The sequence below is a fragment of the Ochlerotatus camptorhynchus genome, unplaced genomic scaffold (genome assembly GCF_037179485.1).
Source record: "Ochlerotatus camptorhynchus isolate MF236.1 unplaced genomic scaffold, CSIRO-AGI_Acam_v1.1 ptg000299l, whole genome shotgun sequence".
NCBI classification, from domain to species: Eukaryota; Metazoa; Arthropoda; class Insecta; order Diptera; family Culicidae; genus Ochlerotatus; species Ochlerotatus camptorhynchus.
This window is the reverse complement of record NW_027040787.1, coordinates 602,056-626,048: the sequence shown is the minus strand read 5'-3', so window position 1 is coordinate 626,048 and position 23,993 is coordinate 602,056. Positions and strand designations below refer to the sequence as shown.

The 23,993-nt window shown below is 37.0% G+C and overlaps 1 protein-coding gene across 3 annotated transcripts in view; it reads left to right on the top strand.

Annotated features, from left to right (window-relative positions):
• The window catches only part of Mob2 (MOB kinase activator 2), a 475,874-nt gene that overhangs the window by 220,526 nt on the left and 231,355 nt on the right, over positions 1–23,993 (top strand). Inside the window, exon 2 of one of the 3 annotated variants that reach the window (XM_065228649.1) lies at positions 20,770–21,496. The exons of the other annotated variants lie outside the window; for them this stretch is intronic. Within the exon in view, the coding sequence (XP_065084721.1) occupies positions 21,312–21,496 (185 nt within the window). The 5' untranslated portion in view covers positions 20,770–21,311. The remainder of the gene's footprint in view (positions 1–20,769; positions 21,497–23,993) is intronic. 3 annotated transcript variants of the gene reach the window in all.

The following is a 23,993-nucleotide window of genomic DNA, read 5'->3' as shown; positions in this document are numbered from 1 at the left end:
AGAAAGCAATAGAACGAAAATATATTATAAATTTAAAAACATATAAATGAAAATAAAGGGAAGATATCAGCAAGTTTAATTAATTTTGTACTCTTACTGTCCTGTTGCACTTCCAAGACTTTTCCGGGTTATTGTGAAACTAGTTCAAAAATTCTTCAGGCAAATCATGATCACAAAAATGGAACTTTAAGATTCAAAACATCAAACGTCTAAAACCAGAAAAAAAGCACTAGTACGACTCTCTCGTCGAATGAACCAATTGGCAAATCTATGTTGGAACTTGGCCATACCCACTCGTTCCCAATCTTTGCCAATAGCGCGATTTCTCATCAAAATACAGCACGAAAGGCGGCTCTTCGAAATGATGTGCAAGACAAAGTTGTAGAAACCGAAACATGTGAAAATATAAACAGGAACGATCTCTCCAAATGAACGATGGTTTGCCCGTGGAGCAAAAACTTGGAAGACTGTTGCATCTCCTAGTTCTAGCTCAACACATCAAACCATTCCATAGGATCTTCAAAGAAACTTTTGCACAATCCGCCTCCAATCCAATAAGAATCATCGAATCATCGCCTAATAACAGTTCTGACGAAAAGGATGCTGATAAAAATCGCTTTGAAATGCATTTTACCCGATCACTTGCACTTGCTTTGCCCTAAAGTTCTTTTCTAGAACTATGTTATCGAGGGGCACATTGTTTCGGGCTAAAACACGATGAAAAAATCAATGACAGAAAAAATTAAGCCTAAAATCTTTGAACCCATGATTTTCTGCTCAGTAAGCATAATTGGTCGCCACAAGGCCAACGAGCTCCTCAAATCACAGAAAAATTACGATCAAGCTCCCGTTCAACTTGCTGTCACTAGAATTCGATCCCAGCGGTGATCTTACCGACGTCGACAACAACTGCTCTTGAGAAGGATTTTATATGTTATTCCGATCAACACATTAGCGTTAGCGTTAGCGATGCTACGGTCTACTTTGGATACTAGTGACACTCACGTCTCTTTGGAAATTCTTAGTCAGACTGCGTTCAGGAATAATGCTAGGAAGTTAACATTATTTCCAATCTAAACAAGAATACCAAAAGCATGACTAACACTATTCCCGGCCACGCCTATATTTACCGTAACTAGGAATAGGAAAGGAAATGTTGATGTAGTACTTACTCAACAAGAGGCCACCGAATTAGTGACACTATCATAAGTACTACGGAGTTGGAGTATTGGGTACGGTATTAGGTCATGATACGCCTCAACCAGGCGATACAACCAAAAGCATATGATTGTTTTTTTTTTAGGAATTTGATATGCACAGTAAGCAAACGCAGCAGCCGCTAAGCTAGCCGAGTTCCTCAATTTGTTTTCTTAGTACTGTATTAGTGAAATTTATATGGAACATAATGTTAGGAACTAAATAAATAAAAAGGAAGGATCTCACCTGAATAATCGTTGAAGCTCCCGAATACAGTTCAGAAAAGTTTCTTGGATCTTGATTAAGGAAAACCGCTACTTGCAGGGCTGATAGCGGGTCACTTTTTAGTGACTTTGTCACTTTTTTGAAGGTGGTCACTAAAAAGTCCCTATTTTCGACAAAAAGTCACTAAAGTCACTTTTTTCGCCGTTCCCGCTTGAATTGCAATGTAAAATTCCTAGACGATACATCATCAAAGTACACTTTTATTTGCGATTTCGCACCTTTGAGGAGTCCAGATTCAACTGCAAATTTAAATAATCAGGGTGACCGGGACTAGATTTTCAGGATACATTTTTTTTTATTGATTTATTTGATAAGGCTCAACCGAATTAACTTTACAGACCCGAGGATTCACTATACAATACATCTTAAAACTATAGTCAAAAGGTACAACACAATAAACACTTTATCTTCCGCTATCCAAAAAGCCTCCTTCATCACAACTGGAGCCGCTTCCAGTGGTTTCATTGTATGGCAGTTACGCCATCGTGGGGCAACACTTACACACTCATCACGAAACGGTTGCTTTCCAAAGTCGACGATGCATCGACCGAAAGAACTGTTGATGAAGAACAATGACGAGGACCACACAATGGTTGCTGCCGAGAAAACAGACGATCAAGTGGCACACATCGAGAGTGGCCTGCTTTTGTCGACAGCCGAGTGAACACTGCAGGATACACACAGATAAAAATTCTGAATTTTGATTGTGATGTAAACATTAATTCACGTAGACTTGTATTTCATTTCACGCAACCGAGCAACTTGAAAACAATGTTGTTTACAAAGATGTACTTTTGTATACAATATTTGCTACATTGCATGACATGTGTCAGAACTTTACACGATATATAATGTAAACGTATATGATATGTGACGCTCCATTTATGTGCATCATATTGAACAGAAATTTACACTACTTTTTCGAACTGTGCTATTACTTTGAAGAACTATTAAAAGATTTTTTTCCAAGTAGCCCTGAGAACAATTTCTTGGGTACAAATTGGACTTGGAACTACTTGGAAAGCAGTTCCAGATAATTTTAAGGAGAAATCCATGTAAATTTTCAATACAACTTAGACGAGAACTCCAAGACAATTCAGATTTAAAATTTACAAGAACTCAGAGGTGAACAGTATGGGAACTTCTAAGGGGGTGAATTCTTTAAAAAAGTGTATACTTCAAAGAGAATCTAAGGACGAATTTGATGATTGTTTTAGTGTTCTGCAGAGAATTTCTGCACTGTTAAAAAAAAATTCAAGACACTCCCAGAGATAAACTCGAATTTATTTTAGATGAACTCTATAAAAATATTTTTTTTGAAAGAAATACTTCAACTTAAATATAATCCTGCTAAGCTCTGTAAAGCTCTGGAACTTCAAATACGGCAAGGTGGAATATAAATAACTGAACAGTCTCAAATACTCATGTTAAATATTTATTTCGTTACAATATATAAGAACCTTATGGTAACTAAAATCAAACACTTCATCAATAAGTAGCTTTTGGTTTTATATATAATTAATCTACTGATTGGTTTAAGTTAAATTTGAATCCACGTCTCTAAAATGTCACCTTTCGCCAAGTTCATGTACCTGTTGAGTTTAAATTTTTATTCTTGTCAATGTGCATAAAATTTAACCCTTGGATCATCTTCAATGTCCTAGAACTCTAGTTTTGTAGGCAATTCTGAGTAGAATTCCAATGCAACCTTGAATAGGATTCAATACAAATTTTAATGAAAATTCATAACAGCTTTTGACTCTAATTCTTAGGGAATTATGAGAAAAATTGGACGAGACCATGATCATTCTGAGGAGAACTTCAAGATAATACAAAAGAGGACATTTTGAGGATAATCTAAAGAAGATTCTGGGACAAAAGAATCCTAAGCATATTTCTATGTGAGTTTTCGGAGAAATCATAGAATTACAATTGAATATGAGTATAATTTCTATCGAACCTCAAATGAATTTGGTCAAAAATTTCAAGAGGGTTCTGACAAATTTTGTGGAGAAATTTAAGCAAAACTGAAAGTATTTTTTCAGGTGCGAATTTCATAGTTGTGAGTTGAATACCAAGGAAAGAAGCCAAATTCAACGGTAATTCCAACATATATTCAATTATAATTTTAAGCATACTTCCAACGGATTTCTTAGGAATATCCTTGAAAAATTCTGAGTTAAATTTCAAGTGAATTTCGAGAAGTATTCTAAAGATATTCCGGTGTTATTTTTTTCAGATAATTCAAAGAAGAATCATTTAATATTTTAAAACGCTGTCTTGCTTCCTCATTTCGGAAATAGTTCTAATTATTAGGCAATGTCTACTTATTAGGTAACTAAGCAAAAGCGGAGCACCTTCGTGATGCAAGTTAGCAGATCGCATAAAGATTATCATAGTTCATATCTAAAACGCGTAATGTGTAAGAGAATAGATTTATTCTAAACTTTAATTCAGGAGACCATTATAATTTCAAATATGGTAAAATATCTCTGTTATTGAAAGTCGTGTTACACAGTGTTGTTAGTTTTTAATCTAGTTGTGTAAGATCTTGCAATATAAACTTTTGACAAATGCGTACAGATAGGAAATCAATGTCTACCTTTTTTGGATGAATAACAAATCAATTTGCATGATACTATTTCTGGAAGTTTTCTGATCATGTTTAAGTCACATTTAGGTAACTTTTTAAAATGATTTTGGTCACTTTTAAGTCACTTTTTTAAATGATTTTAGTCACTAATTCACTATTTTTATTGCTTAACACTGCTATCAGCCCTGTACTTGTTGCCAGCCCGATCGGAAAGAGATGCATCTAATGCAACAGTCCGGCATCTCTCGGTATCACTATAAGCCTGCTGGATGCTGGGATATTTGTTGCCCATCAGCTAAGACAGCTCCCAACAAACACCGCTCCTGGATCTTCCTTTTTTTTTCTTTTTCTTTTTCACTTATCATTCGCCATGACCTGATCTATTTCGATCCCGTCCATGAGATTTTGAACAATTGAACAATCGGAAGTTTGTTTAAACATGATTAAAATGGTTGAAATAACCAAATGTAAATCAGCAGCAAAATAAAAAACGTGTCAACTTTCCAGCGCGACCTACTTCGATCTCGAATAGCTCTTATCTTGTCCCCTGGATCGAACCGTTGAAGTATTCGGTGCTTTCGTGAACTGCCCATAAAAGCATAACTGTCCCACATGTATAGGCCATTAAGTATGCTTTTATGGGTAGTGAAGTCAATGGAACTATTCTAAATAACTCTATTTAAAAGATCCCGCAATTTTCCTGAAGTTTTTGAAACACACCTACTTTCTTGAAGCTCATGAAACTTCCTTTAATACCTCTTAAATTTTCTCAACTTCTCTGCATTTATCAGGCTAGAGTTTTCGTTCCTTCACGAGGTTACCTAAATTTACAAAATCCAACAATTTTCCTAATATTCATGGAACTTCTCACCACAGTTTTCAAAATTTTTTCAAGATTGCTGAAATTCTCGTAATATTCTATAATTCCTCGGCACTTCTTGGAAGTTCCTGAAAATAATAAACGGACCTGCACGAAATACTCGGAACATCCGTGAAAATAATAAAACTGTACTTCTCTTGACTTCCCAGAAATTCCGGGAACCTCTTATAGTTTCTCAAAACATTCCTGAAGCTCAGGGCGCTGCCTTGAATTTATAAGACTTAACATTTACAGATCGTAGTACTACTTGCACCGAGAATTTCGGGAAAACCTGGAAAATCCCGGGAATTTTGCTCAAAGAATCGATATCTTCCCTTTCACCGCTTATACAACATGGTATCAGATTCAGTCTGACAAATTTGGACATTTTTGGGTGGTTTGTTTGGATCTCCCTATTCGTTATCTCTTTTACTTAAATTAAATGTATTTATTCACGATCTTCCGATGACAAATTTCTGAAGTAGTCCTAGTCTCTAATGCAGAGAAAAGTATTTTGTTTTAATCGTTCATAGATTTAGTTGAGACAGCATGCCTCGATTAATCTGTAGAATTTCAAGATCTGAACTCCAGGACAGTTTGGAGAATGCAACATATTTTATCAATACAACTGCTTATCTCACTTGATGTGATGAGGTCCCACGTAGCTTCTTGGATTCATATAACAAACCTGGTCATCATCACCTGGACCCAATTCTCAGAATTACTTGGAGACCCCAACATGTTTTATCATTACAACTACCCACATGATAATATGGGCCTCCACGAAGCTTTTTAGGTTCATAAAATTAGCTGAGGCAGCATAGAATTTAAAGATCTGAACTCCAGGATAATTTGGAGAATGGAACATATTTTGTTCGTACAACTTTTTATCTCACTTGATGTGATGAGGTCCCATTTGTGTAATAAATCTGGACATCATTCAACACTCTGTTGTGCCATCAAGACCCAATCCCTAGGATAACTTGGAGACCTCAATATATTTTGTCATTAAAATATATATCGCGCATGATAATATGGTTGGACCTGTAGGGCATCAAGACCAAATTCTCTGTATAAATTGGAGACCCCAACATATGTTGCCATTGAACATACATATCGCACATAGCAATATGGCACTCCACGAAGCTTTTTGGGTTCAAACATTTAGTTGAGGCAGCATGCAATACCTCGTTTAATCTGTAGAATTTAAAGATCTAAACTCCAGGATAATTTGGAGAATGGAACATCTTTTGTTCGTACAACTTTTTATCTCACTTGATGCCATGAGGTCCCACGGAGCTTTATGGATTTGTATAATAAATCTGGACATCATTCAACACTTTGTTGTGTCATCAAGACCTAATCCCTAGGATAACTTGGAGACCTGAACATATTTTGTCGTAAAAATACATATCGCGCATGATAATATGGGACTCCACAAAGCTTTTGGGTTCATAAATTTAATTGAAATTTCATATAATACCTCATTGAATCTGAAGAATTTCAAGTTCTGCACTCCAGGATAATTTGGAGAATGGAACCTATTTTGTTTCTACAACTTCTTATCTTACTAGATGTGATGTAATGAGGTCCCACGGAGCATTATGGATTTGTGTAATAAATCTGGATATCATACAAGACTTTGTTGGGCCTGTAGGACATCAGGACCCAATTCCATGGATAATTTGGAGACCCCAACATATATTGTGCAATTAAACATAGATATCGCGCATGGCAATATGGCACTCCACGAAGCTTTTTGAGTTGAGACAGCATACAATACCTCGTTAAATCTGTAGATTGTCAAGATCTGAACTCCAGGATAATTTGGAGAATGGGACATATTTTGTTCATACAATATCTTATCCTTATTGATTTGATGAGGTACCACAGTGCTTCGTGGATTTGTGTGATAAATGTGGACATTATACAAAACTTACTGTGCCTATAGGACAGCAAGACCCAATTCCCTGAATATCTTAGATATTCCAACATCTGTTGTCATTAAAAATACATATCGCGCGTGATAATATGGGACTCCACGAAGCTTTTCTGGTTCATAAAATTAGTTGAGGCAGCATACAATACCTGATTGAATCTGTAGAATTTAAAGATCTGAACTCCAAGATAATTTGGAGATTGGAACATATTTTGTTTCTACAACTTCTTATCTTACTAGATGTGATGAGGTCCCACGGAGCTTTATGGATTTGTATAATAAATCTGGACATCATACAAGACTTTGTTCTGCCTGTAGAACATCAGGACCTAATTCACTGGATAACTTAGAGACTCCAGCATATTTTGTCATTAAAATACATATCGCGCATCATAATGTGGCATTCCATGATGCTTTTTGGGTTAATAAATTTAGTTGAGACAGCATACAATACCTCGTTGAATCTGTAGAAAGTCAAGATCTGAACTCCAGGATAATTTGGAGAATAGAAATTATTTTGTTCATACAATTTCTTATCCTAATTCATTTGATGAGGTACCACAGAGCTTCGTGGATTCGTTTGATAAATGTGGACTTTATCCAAGGCTTTGTTGTGCTTGTAGGACATCAAGACCTAATTCCCTGCATAACTTGGAGGTTCCAACATATGTTGTCGTTGAAAATACATATCGTGCATGATAATATGGGACTTCACGAAGCTTTTTAGGCTCGTAAAATTAGTTGAGACAGCATACAATACCTCATTGAATCTGTTGAATTTGAAGATCTGAACTCCAGGATAATTTGGAGAATGGAACATATTTTGTTTGTACAACTTCTTATCTCACCTGATGTGCTGAGGTCCCACGGAGCATTATGGATTTGTATAATAAATCTGAACATCATAGAATACTTGGTTGAGCCTGTAGGACATCAAGACCAAATTCCCAGGATAAATTGGAGACCCAAGCAAATTTTGCCATTAATCACACGTATCGCACTTGGAAATATGGCACTCCACGAAGCTTTTTGGGTTCAAACATTTAGTTGAAACAGCATACAATACCTCGTTGAATCTGTAGAATTTCAAGATCTGAACTCCAGGATAATTTGGAAAATGAAACATATTTTGTGAACACCGTTATATGCCTCACTTGATGTTATGGCGCTCTATAATGCGGGTTGGGTTATAACAAATATGTTGGTACATCATGCGAGACGCCGTTGAGCCTGCAGTACTTGAAGAGCTTAGCTTCAGGATAAATTGTATGACTAGAGAAATTTTTTCAACATGATTATATATCCTACAGAATGTTATTGGGTTTAATGAAACTCTACGGGATCAACAATTCGATCCGGAAATTGTTTACTACTTTGGGACATCGTATAATACTTTGTTGAACCTGTAGAACGTCAAGATCGAATATCCAAGATGATCTGGAAAACCTGTTCGAACACGTTTATTTTTGTATTGAGATATCAGTGGCGTCACGTCAGAAAATTCACTAGTTGTGCACCTATTTTATTTATATTTTGTCTGTAATAGTAGAAGCCAATTTTGATGCATAATAAAAAAAATGGGATACAAATCTTTCGACGGGGGTACCTGCATAAAAAATAAACGAAATGATGATGGGAAACAGTTCTGCTACCAGTTTTGCTTACTCTTGCATAGAAACATTGATTTTCTTTTTAAGTCTCATGTTTATGATATTTGTCATCGTTACTCACCTTCTGGCAAACGGTCTTTTCAGGAGGTCATCAACAATATCCTGTTCCATGATTTCTATTTAATTTTGCACTATGCTATGAACAATATTCCATCAATGCTCTGAGGCCGACAACATAGTAGAAGCGATTCGAAGCGATTCGATGCGATAGCAATTGGCAAAGCGAAATGCAGCGGCAAGCGAAGCAACCTATGACATAGTGAAAGCGTTTTTGAAAACATTACAGTCGCGCGCGCAGTGCAAAATATTTGTTCAAATTTGTTATTCCTCACTAGAATCAGTCCACTTGCGTTCGAAGGCGTCAAAACACAACACGAACAGCTCTGTCGCTTTGCTGAACGCTTTACACCTCTTCGCATCGCTTTCACTATGGCTGGTTTGGGCGATTCCCATAGAACGCTCATAGAGGGTGCTTTCACGCAAGCGCTCCGCTTATTGCCAACGAATCGAATCGCTTCGAATCGCTTCTACTATGTTGTCGGCCTGAGGCTACTGAATGAAATGCAGACATGGTAGTGAGAAAATTCAAATATTTAAAAATTCGATGTGTGCGTGTAGGTATAGGTATGCAACGAATGACGGCTCTCCAAGATTTAATCAATTCAGAGAGATACTCAAATGCGACGTAGCCTATACGTGCCAATTTATTCTCTTCTCTTTAAACTGTGCAAAGATAGAAGTGCACAAAATAAACACTAACACAGCGGCAATTATGCTTACGGGACTTCAATACATATACAACTGATCTGGTTGTAAATACGAGCGTTTCTGGTGCACAAGCATAAGTGCTCAGACTGGGAGAACTTAGCATGCGGTGGCTTTGGTAGAACGAAGGCATATTTTCCTTGCTTGTTTTGTGTCGCTCATTCGCCATAGAAGCCCAAAAAGAGTGTTGTCTGCACGTGGTAAAATCCCAGCGTGCCCGTACGTGAAAACAAGATCGCTATGCCTCGCTTCTGTTTTACGTACATTTCTTTCAGTGGTGGGTAAAACGGAGGTTGAGCAGCGATGTGGTAAACAATTCAGCTACTATCCAGTGATGTGGTGGATAATTCAGTTACTATCCATATGAAACCAATAAATAGGGCGGACAAAAATGGTTTTAATTGAGCATTAAATTTTTGCCTCTTAATTTTTATGAAATATAAATTTTACTTTTTGAAAATTTGAGACTGTGCAGTGCACGAGGTGCACATATGGACGAGACGCCACTGTGAGATATATCTTTCTGATCATACTGATGCAACATTTAAGCACTTTATTTGAAGAAACACTTCAAATGTATGCAGGTTTAGCATCACATGAGACTTTGTAGATCCAAAGTGTTCATGGAAATACCATTATGTAAGTTTTCTGAATAATTTAAGTAGGGGAGGACAGTACATAACGCACCCCCGGGGTAAGACGCGCTTTTTCATTTTATTTTGAGTTTTTCTTGGAATTTTTAATCCAGTTCAAGGATTTATCATGCAGGATTTTGAGTTCAGATGCTATGCTAGAAGTGCTGCTTGATAAGACAACAAAAAAGTTACGTAAAAGCTATGAAAAACACAAATGAAAGTCAGTTGGTGCGTTCTGTCCAGGGGGTGCGTTGTATACCATTCTCCCCTATTGCTAAAGATACTATACGATTATCTTCAAACAATGATTGTTGACAACTAATTTCGTGTAGGGGTCCAAACTAAACAACTCAAGCGCAAATTCACAACCGTTCGTAACAGCAGAAACCTCCCACCGGGGGCGCCTAGACGCGCCTCGTCAAGAGCACGAGCCGACCTGATTTCCTCATTTTAAGTCTTTTCCTTTGTTCCTTCTGTTCAATTCCATCTCCAACAAAGCACCTTGATTTCGTTTCGATCAGCTAGCGTTATTTTTTTTTTACGGCCAGCCCACAGCTCATCCAGTGGACTGACTTTCCAATCAAAACGGTGACGCACGACCGCGGCGCATCAAGTTAGCTGAGCTAATCCATCTATTAGTGAAAACCGAAGTGGCTTTGTCTACCGGTATTTTGAAGTGGCTGACTGCTTCTTCTTCTTCTTTTGCTGCTGTTTAGCTCTGCCCCTCCCTAATTCAAGCCTCAATGTCAACATGCAATCGAATACGATCGCACGAAAGCGGAGCTACTTAGATAGGTAGTTTCAATACTGGATCCAACGCCGTAGGCGATGTGATCACACGAACGACGACGCTACCGTCAGCAGCATGTAACCGCATTGGTCACGTGATCTATGCGATTCAAGATTTACATCAGTCAGCGTTGTCTGTCATTGTGAGCAAGAATTTGCCTACACACAGACCCCGGCTAGTGGAGGTGACCAATTAACCTAGATTTGGTTTTCGTTTGGAAATTTGGATCATTGTTTCACCGAGGAAGTACCTATTATTCGTGGTGGGGTATCAGCTAGTGGTTGATCGCGCAGCGCGACGACGATGATCAAAACAAAAGGCAAAACAATGCCGTGCAAAGTTATGAATTCTCATGTTCTGTTTCCCACACCACCGCCACCAACTCCACCGTGAAGAATTGGAACAAAGCGGGTGGTATCCACTTTCCAGCCTCAGAGTGAGGAGCAGCCGTTTGATATCGTTTGAACTCTAGCCGACCGTCATGATCATGATGATCCTGCAAAGCTTCGGGACGGAAAACGAGACTCACGTTTTTCCATCATAGGACGATTACAAATTGAGCCACGATGATGGAGTCGCGTAACGCGCGCTCATTATCCAGCTGGACAAACAAAGCGGAAAATGCGATCCGTCGTGATTTGCCGTCCGTCCAGATTGACATGATTTCACGGATTTCGATTTTGTTTTCCCCTCCGTCTGAAGGATCGTGACCCTTCTGCGGTTTTATACTCGTATCTATCGCACCGCGTGAAATGCTAGGTTATGTAAGATCTCAGCAGTAGACCTCAGTAGCCGTCGGATAAATGGCGGAAAAATGATTATGAAAATGATTCCATGTAGCAATCCATTCATCATCATCATCATCATCAGCATGTACAGCACAAGCGAGACGGTCGTATGTGTGGTGTTGCTCTCTAATGGCGAGGGGGTTTCAGATTTCTTTCTTCTGAGCTGAGAAAATTGGCTATTGTTTTCCTCAAACGGCGTGCGGTTCGGTTTGTTGCAATGTTGTATGAGCGCAATACTCTGCAAATAGACATGTGAGTATGAACATTTCGTACTCCCCTTTGAATGGAAAGTGAAAGTCATCGTTGCAGCAATTCTACTGGTGTGGTGATCTGGCTGCTGGTATGTGATCGGAGGAGGTTTTTGAATTGCGATCATTTTTCTTTATGATTGGTAATGAGCTGAACTCTATGCATTTCCTGCTATGTGAAATTTGAAGTACTGTGCAGTAGTAGTAGTAGTAGTAGACCATGACTAGGGTTGAAAATTGTAGACCGATGCTGACCTGGCAACACAGGCACCCAATAGCCGTAAGTGCGAGGCAACGTGGTGGTCATAATGATCAGGATACTGTATTTTTTTGTGGATCTACGGTCTAAGTCTAAGAGCTCCGAAAACTGTCGGATGCCTCAAATCTGCGAGCACTTTTCTGAACTTTCGAACTGCGAGACCTCTCGAAGCTCCTGATCAGTTCCAGGCCAATGATATAATAGAATTGAGCAAAGACATTTTGAGATGTGTGGGTTTTTTAATATTGTCTTGGAATAGAGGAAATGGATGTAATGTCGGCCTAAATGCCCCTAATTTGGACCCATGCATAAATTCAGCAATCGACTAAATTTTCAATAGCGACCAAAAATATCCATTAGTACCGTCCCAATGACGTGTTCATCTAGATAAAATTTATAAATAGCAGATTTTTAGCGATGGGCCCAATCTTAGATCCATAGGCCAACATTAGAGCCATATCCCCTATTTACGTAAAAAAATGATTATTTTTACCACAAAGACATTATTGCAACTTTGTCTCATATGTCATTTCAATAAGAAATGATGTTTTCTTGCAACAATTTGTTTTTTAATTTTCAAGTATGCCATTTTGAAAATTTTACAAGATACAAAATTATCGAATTGTAGCAAAAATGTGATTAACTGCCCATAACAAACACTTATGCAAAGTTGCATGCAAATCTGAGTAGGTTTATTTTTTCTAATTCGTCATTTGACGTGGAATGGCCGTAAAAATTCAGAGGACTTTGTAAACTACCGGGAACTTATCATAGCTTCAGAGAATTTCGCAATCATTCAAGAAACTTCGTAAACATTCTGAAACCCTCATATAGCTTTAGAGACCTTCGTAAAAAATTTCACGAAACATCATAAATGTTCAGGAACGTCCTTCTAATTTCAAAGCATAATGAACTTAGAATAGTTCAGGAAACTCCATAGAAGTTCAGGAAACTTTGTGGAATTTCGTGGAAAATCAATGAGAATCGTAGTAGTGCAGCGATCCACGTAGCAGTGCAACCTTGTAGGAGTTTAGCTAATAACGTGGCAATTCGAGGAGCTACACTACCGATCATAAGTTTAAGCACACCCCCAAAAAACCATGCAAATATGTTTTGTTCAATGATCTCTCATTTGACGTTCAATTTTTGATCTTCATAGGTTATTTGAATGGAATGAATGGTATAGCATAAGCGTTAGTAGTAGTACTTTTATTTCAAAATTTGGCCAACCCAATTCTGAGAAAATCACACAAAATTTGAAAATTATATTTAACAATTTGCCTACGAGGAAAGTTCCATTTAATACCTTTCAAATGAACTAAAGAGAACAAAAATTGGACGTAACATGACAGAGATATGGACATAACAAATTTGCCGTGTTTTTTTTGGGTGTCCTTAAACTTATGATCGGGAGTATATGTAAAACTACATAGAAGTGCAGGTTATTTTGAGATAGTTGAAGATCAGTAAACTTTAACAAACTTTTAAGGATTTCAAGGATCTTTGTTTCAGTTTAGAGAAATTCGTAGCAGTTTGGCTCAATGAATTTCCTGGAAGCTTTTTGAACTTCGATGAATATCAGACCATATTGAGAATTATAATGAAATTCTCCCTAAACTTATCAGTAAATTCCCTAGTTACTTCTCCTCGTAATTACTTTGTTATTTTCTTTGAAATTCCTTAGAAATTTGTCCAAAGAATTATCTTGGAATCCTTCTTAAAATTAATTTGCAATTACATACTATATTTCAATAATTAAATTCCTTTGAATTCTTCTCATTTTTTTTTTTGAACTCTATACACTTCTTAGAAATCCCTTCTGAATTTTAGTGAATTTAATTTAAATTGGGCTCAATTTTTTGAAATTATCCTCATAATATGATCCTTCTAATATTCTTTCAGAATTCCCTTGAAATTCTTTTCTGAATTTTCTTCTGTAATCGTTTGAAATTATATTCAGAAAACCCTTTAAATTCTGTTTATAAATCTCTTGGAATTTTATTTAAAATTCCTCACGTATCTTCAGAATCTAGTAGGGTAAGTGCACTATAAGCCATAGGTTCCTATTTTGGCCATCCTCAGAAAAACGGTTGAATCACAATCTTCGTATGATATGAATCAACAATCTCAACAGAATGGAAGACCTCAAACTTGTAAAAGCGTTAAATATCGCCAAAATATGGCAAATATAGGAGCGTTTCCCCTATTTGAATTCAGAACTTTCAGGGATTCCCTTCAGAGTTCTCTCGGAATGCCAATATCTTCGTATTCTTTATACGCGTGAAATTCTTCTCAAAATAGTTTTGAGAGAATCTCTTGGAATTTTATTCGAATTCTCTTTGGAACTCCCATGAAACCCTCCTTAGAATTGAAAATATCTTGATAATCTCTTGGAACGCTGATCCGAATTTTTTTGAGATTATTTTCAAAATTTCATCTGGGGACCCGGAGTTATGTTCTTTTGAAATTATCATCGATATTTAAGTGGAGAGCCCTCCTTTAAGAGATATTCAGCCATAAGTGATCATTAAGGGTAGTGCCAGAATTTTACCATAAGCCATTAAGCTTGTCTGAATTCCTTCAGAGTTGCTTTAGAATTTCCTGAAATTCTACTCAGAATTCCGATAAGGGTATTTTTAGAACTACCTTGGAAAATTTTCCGCAGAACCGGTGGATCCTGCTGAACATTTTCTTCAAATGCTTCTCAAAACAACCGGGAACCTTCTAGTCAAATTCTTTAAGAAATGTGCTTTGAATTTCTACAAAAAGTCCATTCTCCTTAAAAAATAATTGAGCATTCCCATATCAAGAGAACTTGAGGAAAATTGTGGAATCTTTTAAGAACAGCTTGATCTATACTTCAGATATATTTCAGGAACTTCACATAAGTCCAGAGAATTTCAGGAAAGTTTAAAGGTGTTTCAGAGAATTCCTCTTATTTCAGAGCAGATTCAAGATCTGCAAAAGAATTGAGAGCTTCAAGGAAGCTCCGAGAACATTTGGGCAGATCAGAAAATCAAAGGGCAGTTTAAATAATTTAAAGGAAATTGCAAAAACCTTAAAAAAGTGTGACGAAAAACTCAGGGAATTCCCGGATCCCAGTGAATTTCTGGAACGTAATAAAAATTATATGAACTTCCGGAAAATGTGAGAGTATATCATGGAATTTCAAGAACTTAATAAATTAATTCGACAACATCACAAAGTTCCATTATCTAAAAAAAATGTGAGATCTTTTAGCAAGCACCGATATCTACAAACAATTCCAGAGATTCAAAGTCGCGAACTTTGCGATTTTCAGAGTTGGTTGGAAACGCTATCTAACATGAAGCTTTAGTGTGATAATTTATTAGCTAGAGAACGGTCTTAGAAGAGGGTAGTTAGATAGTTCCGTTAGAGTACGGCAGTATTAAACTTCTATTCAATTTTCATACTGCCGTTCTCTAACAGAACTATCTACCTACCCTCTTCTAATACCATTCTCTAGCTTCATATTAGATTGCATTTCCATTCAAATCTGTAATTCGAGAGAAGTTTTAAGAAATTTAGATGTTTTTGATAGTTTCGTGATATTCAGCAGTTCCAAGTACTTCTGGAACGATCAAATAACTTCAGAACAATCTCATTAGCTTGATGAAATGTGCAGCGACTTACAAAGAGTTCAATGCAATCATGGGATATTTCGAGAATTCTGTAATTGATCCGAAAACTTCAGAAGCGTCAGGATATTATGAATATATATATTAGAATTTTTTCCGGAACATTAAAAAAATTGGAGAACTTCAGGTAACTATAGAAAACTGCAGTGATATTTAGATAAGTTCAGGGAAAATTAATGATTTAAGGCAAAGCTCCGGGAGCGTTTATAACGTTCATAAAATACAAGGAAAATTGTGAAAACTTCAAGGCAATTCAAATCTCAGTAAAATTGCGAGTTATTATAAAAAATATGGAAAGATTCAGAGCAGTCTAGAGAACTTTAAGGAAGTTCATAATTTTTTTGGGAAGTTTTAATAACATCAAGAAAGTCTAGACTATTGAAGAAGTTATTAATTAGTGTTGGTAATGTAAGGACAGTTCCATGAACTGCAGAAAAATCTTGAGAACTTCAGTGATAATCATAGAACTATATTAATAAGTTCGTTTTGATTCCAAGAAAATTGCGGGAGCTTAAAGAAGTTCCAGAAATTACAAAAAAACTCTGAAAACTACAAACACAGAAATGCAGAGATCTTCGTAGAAGCCAATGGAACTTAAGAGAAAATCCGAGAAGTTCAGGAACTTTTATGAAAATTAGCAAATGCGGGAGCATTTCAAAGAAGTTAAGTAAGCTTCAAAAATAGGAGGAATTTCAGGGGGAGTTCAGTTCCATTAGATTCAGAAAATTTTCGGGAAGTTTTAAGAAGCTACCGGATTTTTAGTCCTTTTTCCTCCACAGATATACCTTGGAATTAATCTTAAAATTTCTTAGGATTATATCTCAAAATTATCATGGACTTCTGGACTGAGCTCCTTTAGAATTTCCTCCAGGATTTTTTAGGGAATCCTCCTCATCGTTTCCATTGAATTGACACTTTAAATCCTTTTAAATTTACCCTACATTTCCATAGGTGTGCTCGGCAGAATTCTATAGAAAATCTTATTAGATTCCTGAAATTTATTTTAAGTTCCAAAACCTTGAAATATTTCAGAGTGAAATGTTGGATCTAGATTTTTTTTTCAAGATCCCACATTTTGAATATTTTTGCGGTCCCAAGATTGTTTTTTTTTCTAAATCTAGGATCACAAAGATTTTCATAATGTACAAATCTCGAAAATATGGTAGTCTAAGACTGTAAACATATGTCAAAATTTACTGAATTCTTTCGTTTCTTACTGAATTTGAACAAGTGGGATTATTTTAGATTTGCACCGGAATGACCGGGAATTTCAAAATAATAATTCACTGGCTACCCTGATATCAGGGACCTTCCCAGATGGTCAGGAATATTCTTAGAAAAAGGTTAAGGCTTTTGTTCCGGAAGTTTTGAGATCTTGGTAGAATAAGGTAAGCTTGGAAAAACAATATGGAACTTGGACGAAGTTCAGGGAACTTCGCAGAAGTTGAGGAAATTTGCTCGGGTAATTTTTACGATGTTCAGGGAACGTTGTAGAAGTTAATGGATATTCTATCTGCTATTTTCCCATACGGCAGGTCGTTCAGGAAGTATCTTAAAGATCTCCAGGTAGACGGAGGTTTCAGTGAAGTCATCTGAATATTTTTTCAAGACTTCAGGTTGATCAAAAATAAAAATGACGTCTCTCAGATTCCAAGACGGCAAGTTGAAAGTCAGAAAGTTTTCTAAATATTGCTAGCTGATCGAAGACTTCAATTAGGAGGTTAAAATTTGATGTCAAAACCATCATTTCGATAGCGAAAATCTTCACTTGTCTGCTTGAAATGGAAAAAGCCTTCGGAAATCTTCTACAATTTCAATTTGTCTTCAAAAATTTCCACAACAATTCTTCAAATATCTGTGATTAAAATGTCTTCAAGATGAAGACATATCTGCGAGTATGGCATGCCTGCTCCAAATCACCTTTATAAAGTGGCTTAAGCCTAATTAAGCTAAAAAGTTGATATTTGATATTGGACTCCAAAACACCACTACCAAGTAACAATTTTGGTTTCATGAGGGTTCTGTATACCATGATTTAGACTTACAGAATGCTAGAAAACCTTTAAAAAACTTGAAATTTTAACTAGGCTATAACGCGGTTTAAGTCTTATTTAGTGAGAAAATCGCGATTTACGATATTGATCTCCAGAATATCCCTAAGCAAGCAATTTAGGGCAGGTGAGAAAATTGCGATTAAAGGTTTTGAACTCCTAAGCATCCCTTGAAACGTGATTTAAGTCTTATTTAGCGCCTAAAACGCGATTACCCACAATCAAGGATGTTAAACACGTTTAGATTTCTCGGAACATTTCTCCCATATTTGTAGCATTTTGAGAGCCTTTGCAATTCGAAAAAAACTGTAGGAACTGTGAGAAATTTAGGAATTCTCTAGAAACCATCAAAACATCAGGAAATTGTTCGTTCTCCCTGGCACCCAAATTTAAAAAACTTCCGGAAAAATTCTGGAGTCACTAGTGTTCTAAAGAGAGTTTCTGCTGTTCCGGGAGTTTTTGAAACTTATTTCCCGCAACCCTGGAGTTCAAAGAGTATTAAAAATCCCAATTGATCCATTTAATTGTGGATTTCACGGCCATGTCGGCCATTTTCGGAACTCCAGTGATTTGTGGAACTATTCAAATTCTTTGAACACGAACAATTCAGAAAATTCTGAACAGCTCTAAAGGTGACTACAATTCTCGGAATACTAATTGAAGGCAGAAAATCTGGACCCCCATGAATTTATGGATCCCCATTAACTGTCGGAATTGCGGGATCTCTTGAGACTTCGGCAACTTTGGAGTCAATTGAAACTACAAGAATTTCTGGAGCCTATGAAACATCCGGATAGCTTTCGAAACTTCAGGATTTCTGGCAACACTTAGATTTATTGGGAACTTCAGGGAAAATGCAAGACTCTCAAAAGCATCAACTAAAAGATCTATACGACTTCCGGAACGTTGAGAACCGAAAGAGCTATCTGAACCCCCGGAAATCCTGAGAATTGTTGCAGATTGCGGTATTATGGAATCTTTTAAAACATCCAGCAGCTCACAACAAACTTCTCGATATGCAGCAACCATTACAAGCTATGTCAAGAACGTCTGATTTTCTACAAGACTAGAAAAGCTAATGTACTCCCGAAACAATAGGAAAAGCAAGAACAATCAGGACTCTAGAATGCTTATCTTTAAAGTTCTGGAAGTCCACTCGATTTGCATCAGAAATCTTTTGAACTTACCCTTAAGCTCTCTTGATTTACCACTGGGCCCCATTTTTATCACCTTTAATTCTTTCAAAATGTACTCTTCTCTTCCTGTAATATTTTCTAAGATTTTCGGATTTTTTTTTACAATCTAGGAATTCATAGTTTAATTTTTCGGCCCATGTCAAGGCCATTTTCTCTTCACGTTTTGATCCATTATGAAAAATTCGATAAAATCTTCCGAATATGCTTCATACTTAGGCATTCTTCTTTTGCGAATACTGTTCGTCTGAGTGGTGTGGACTTATTCAAAATGGTTGTCAAAAAAAAAAATCCTACAGGTGCTGTCAAAAAGTATCCGTTATTCCATTTATCGTTATCGAGAGCAGTAGGTAAAGATAAAACGTTGCAATCAAAGATAAAACGTTGCAATCAATATTCAAAATACAATTCTTAAGTTTAATTAAGAAACAGTTATGCAATTCTATTTCAGGGTTTAACATATTTTATTATTCTTAATAAAATAATATAATTTAAATTTACCAATATATATTACTGGAAGTAAACATTCTTAACTACGAAAGCTAATTTGAATGGGAAGCGCTACAAACATATTCGACGGTTTTAACTTGTTCGTTTTCAAACAGTCTCGTATTGGATAACCATTTTAAGACTGGTTCCGCTCGTTACAAAATATTGCCTGGATAAATAAACAATGCGCGAGTCACGAACAAGATTTTATTTTTGATCTGAAAAATTTGTGCCAACCAGGGTACCCGATTGAAGCGAAATGAATGGGGAGAGTGAAAATGCCAACTCCCTGTCTTTAACATTTCGTGAAAAGAGGGCGGGCTCTTCTCCCCACTCATTGGGATATCCTCCTGTTGGATGGCCTGTTTTGTGACCGGTTGTATGATCCTGTTGTTGGAAGGAGATTCTCGTTTATCCCGTGGATGCACGTGGGCGATGTTCCTCAGGGATTCATCGAAACCGTTTTTAGCCCTTCATACAATGGCAGGTTGAGTACAATTAGAGGTTATTCAACTTGATCGAACAGCGGGGATTGTTCACAGTCTACCGACAGTTGTCTTGCTACAGTAAGTGGTAGTTCCATATCATCATCATTATCATGATGAAAAACTTGTGCCAACTTGTGAGGAGATGTAAAGATAGTCAAGAAAATTTTAACTTTTCAAGAGAAAATACTTGAAAGTTGAATGTGATCGAGTCCGAACCACTCATCTTTTCACCAATGAGGATCATAACGGGTCCAAAAATAAAAATAAAAGCAATGTTATATTCCAAATCGTCTCCAGTTTGCGTTTCAACATACTATTGTCTATTGTCTTTTGCATTTCTTCGCAATCTGCAACCCCGAAGCATCATGACCCACCCACCAGATAGATGTAGGCCAATGACATGACTTCATTTTTGCGCTCGTTTCAATATCGCGGCAGTTTTTGAGCCCCTAGCAACGAAAAAATTGACACGTGAATCCAATCAATTCAATCACGCTCAAATGACATCACCCGATCCAATTTACCGCCTTCACTATTAGAGTCACATACCTACAACACACATACGCACAAACACACAGTCAATCTACCCGTTGTGCTGTCACAGTAGTGAGGGTTGGGACGACGACGATCAAAGCCAACACAACAAGAAGCAGAAAAACGTCAATCGAAATCGAAATCGTTAACGGCAAATCGTTTATTAATCGTCTCGCTTCTATTCGTGAGGGTGTGTGTGTGTGTGTGATTCGGTTCACCATCAATACACACCATTCTGAATGGCAGTGGGCAAATCATTTTTGGACTGTCAAAAAATAACCATTGTTGGTGGGGTTGGGGGTTTGATTTCCACATTTCTACTTTTAGATCCAATCTCGCAATTTCCACGCCGTCTGACGTTGCTGCCGGTTGCTGCTTGTCTACCTGCTGCCACCGGCCTACACCATTTCTGACACTGAAAGTGAATGATAAAGAGATAATTTTTGGAGTGTTTTATTGTGTGATCTGGTTCATTACCGGTTCTGTTTTAGTTCGGAGGGAGAGTGTGCGAGCGTGAAGCGAGCGGAATAAGTTCAAATTCGATTAGCAAGAGCGGTTGAAAATTAAACGAAGAAGCGAGCGAAGAATGAGAGTGTGTAATTTGATGCTAAACGATTCGATCGAGTGTTTCCCAATTCAGTGATGGTTTCGTAAAATTCGAATTTTATCTGATCGATCGACACCGAGTGTGAAGAGTGAAGTGCCAAACGCGCCCGGGAAAGTGTGATGTGATGCTTTTTGCGGCGAAGGGAAATTACCGACGACCTTCCAACCGCGCAAAAGGGTGAAGTGAAGCGAAGAGAGTTGAAGAGTTGCGTGAAGAGAAGGCACCGGAAGTAGGCAGGGATTAGGGGAGTTAACCAGCGGCAATGCTACGCTCACCGGCCCACCTGATTGGACATGGACCGACCGGAGCCGGGGCCGGGGGTGTCATGAGTCTGCACAGCCATGCATCGTCGCCGCCGCACGCGCGGACGTCGCTGTTCGATTCCTGCCACCGGAAGATACGGCTGATTGGCGGAGGACCCGTGGCATTTCTCGGAGGACTAGTAGCGTGAGTATGATAGGATTGATTTTTGATGGAAGTTTAATAAACTTTAGTTAACGAATCGTGATGAAGGCAATGTTTAGGTGCTGAAACGTCGGTGGATTGAAATGTTCTGTTTTGATAAACGCTTTGAGTCGAATTTTTGGAGGGCTTTTCAAATCGTGTTCAGAGATCCACAAAGTGTCAGTTTTGGATAAAGGATAGTTCCAGGCCAGGATTTTACCTCTTAGAATCCCATCAAACTTCGCATCATTGTTCGCTAGGGGCAAATAATCAAGTTTGTGCTGGAGTTCGGTCATTTTGACTCATGAATAATTTCAAAATGTCGTATTCAATATTAATCAATAAATCATAGCACGAAAACGGCGCATCTAATCGAAATGACGTCTGACACAAAGTTGTAAGAAACTGGACTACCTTTTCAGAAAAAAAAAACACACACACACACTGAATTTAAATGACAAATCTTCTTCTTCTTCAAAAAAAAAACTGTTATTCTTCAATAACAAAAGAAAAGTACCCTTTGTAAGATTTTGAACTTATGTCCTTATGCTTATCAAAAATTGTAACTTTTCTGAAATGGACACTATGTATACTTCAAAATTGACCAAAATCGTAGAACATTAATTTTTAAATTTTGAATGGTTTTTCATAATTTGTATTTGTGGAAGAAAAGGTTAAAATTTGTACTAATAATTGATGTTCTATGATTTTGGTTAATTTTGAAGTGTCAATTTCAGAAAAGCTGGCATTTTTGTTAAGTTTTCAAATAAGTTTAAAAATCTTAAAATATACTTCTTTTGTTATTGAAGTTTTTGACAGTTTTATAGCAATGACATGATTTAGCCCCTCCTCGCATTAGACTTTAATGTATCAATAGATTCACATAATCGAAACTTCAAATTGCTATTATTGATCATCAAGATACTTTTGGTGCACTATGACCACTGAAAAAAACACATGAATTTCGTAGAACATAAGAAAATATTTTCAAAAAGTAGATAATCTAATCTAATAACCGATCTAGATTTTTAATTTTTGACGAAAATTTGTTTTTTTTTCAGCGTGTATTTTTTTTTTCTGTAAATGCAACCTAGTTTCTTAAGACTTTGTCTCAGATGTCATTTCGATTAGATGAGCCGTTTTGGGTTATAATTTATTCAGATTTTTCTGAATGATGCGAAATATCATGTTCACTAGGGGCAATGAACCAAGCTTGTGCTAGAATTCGACCATTTTTAACTCATGACTTATTTAAAAAAATGGCCTATTCGATATTAATCAATAAATCATGGTATGAAAGGGGCTCATCTAATCGTAATGACGCCTGAAGAAAAAGTTGTAGGAAACTGAATTGCCTTTTTCAGAAGAAAATACACACTAACATTTTCGTCAAAAAAGTAAACTTTTAAGATTTAAAATTTTTTAATTAGCATTTTTGATAAGCTTTCAATATCAAAAATGCTAACTTTTCTTAAATGAACACAATGGACCCGTCAAAATTCGCCAAAATTGTAGAAGATCAACTACAGGCTTGCTGAAACTCTTCAAACTCAGTGGAGGTTTTTAAAACACTCTTGTCCTGCGAGTTTAGCCAGCCCTTACCTCGAGTGAGTGGCGGGAGGAATATGGAAGAAATAAACAAAAACTCCTCGAGAGAGAGGGAGAGTGAACTTCAGCAAGAAGATGATTTGACGAGAGGTGTGCTTTTCGAGACTCCGGATGACTTTTTTGTTCGACGCAAGAAGTTTAGAGTTCACCCAGAGTGAGAGGAAGAGCGTGTGAAGGTGTATTCAGATTTGAGCGATATTTCACGCACGGAGAGAGATTTTGCGAAGGTATGAGAGGAATAAAAGTACTAGTTGTCTCTCTCATTCCAACACAAATTTTGCTCCGCTCCGCTAATGTACGCTCAGATCTGAATACACCTTGATAGAAAACATGAACATGAATGGCAGCAAACCTCGCTTTCATTTTATCCCCCTTCGCTCACAAGCTCTGAAGCTCAGTGGAATGATTTGGCAGAAGGAATTCTACTCCTCAGAAAAATGCTACACTCGGCTCATCTCAACCTCGCGAGCGAGATTCCATGAAGCCTGATCATCTGTTAGTACAAATTTTGAACTTTTTGTCCACAAATAATTTTTATTGTTTTAGAAGAAAACAGACCTTATTACCCAGAAAATGGTTTCCTATGCACAAATCTCATAAATAGTCATAGTCTAGTAATAGAAAATAACGTAATAAGGTATACATTTATTCTACTGAAACATGCATCAATCAATTTAACACAATTTTATTCAATTTTTGACGAAATTTTTTACATTTTTACAGTGGCTTTTTTTCTGAAAAGGCAAATCAGTTTCCTTAAAAATGTTTTCTGACGTAATTTCGATTAGATGAACGTTTTCGGGCTATGATTTATAGAGCAATATCGAATAAGCAATTTTGAAAAATTAGACGTTTGTCAAATGGCCTAATTCCATCACAAACTTGGTTCATT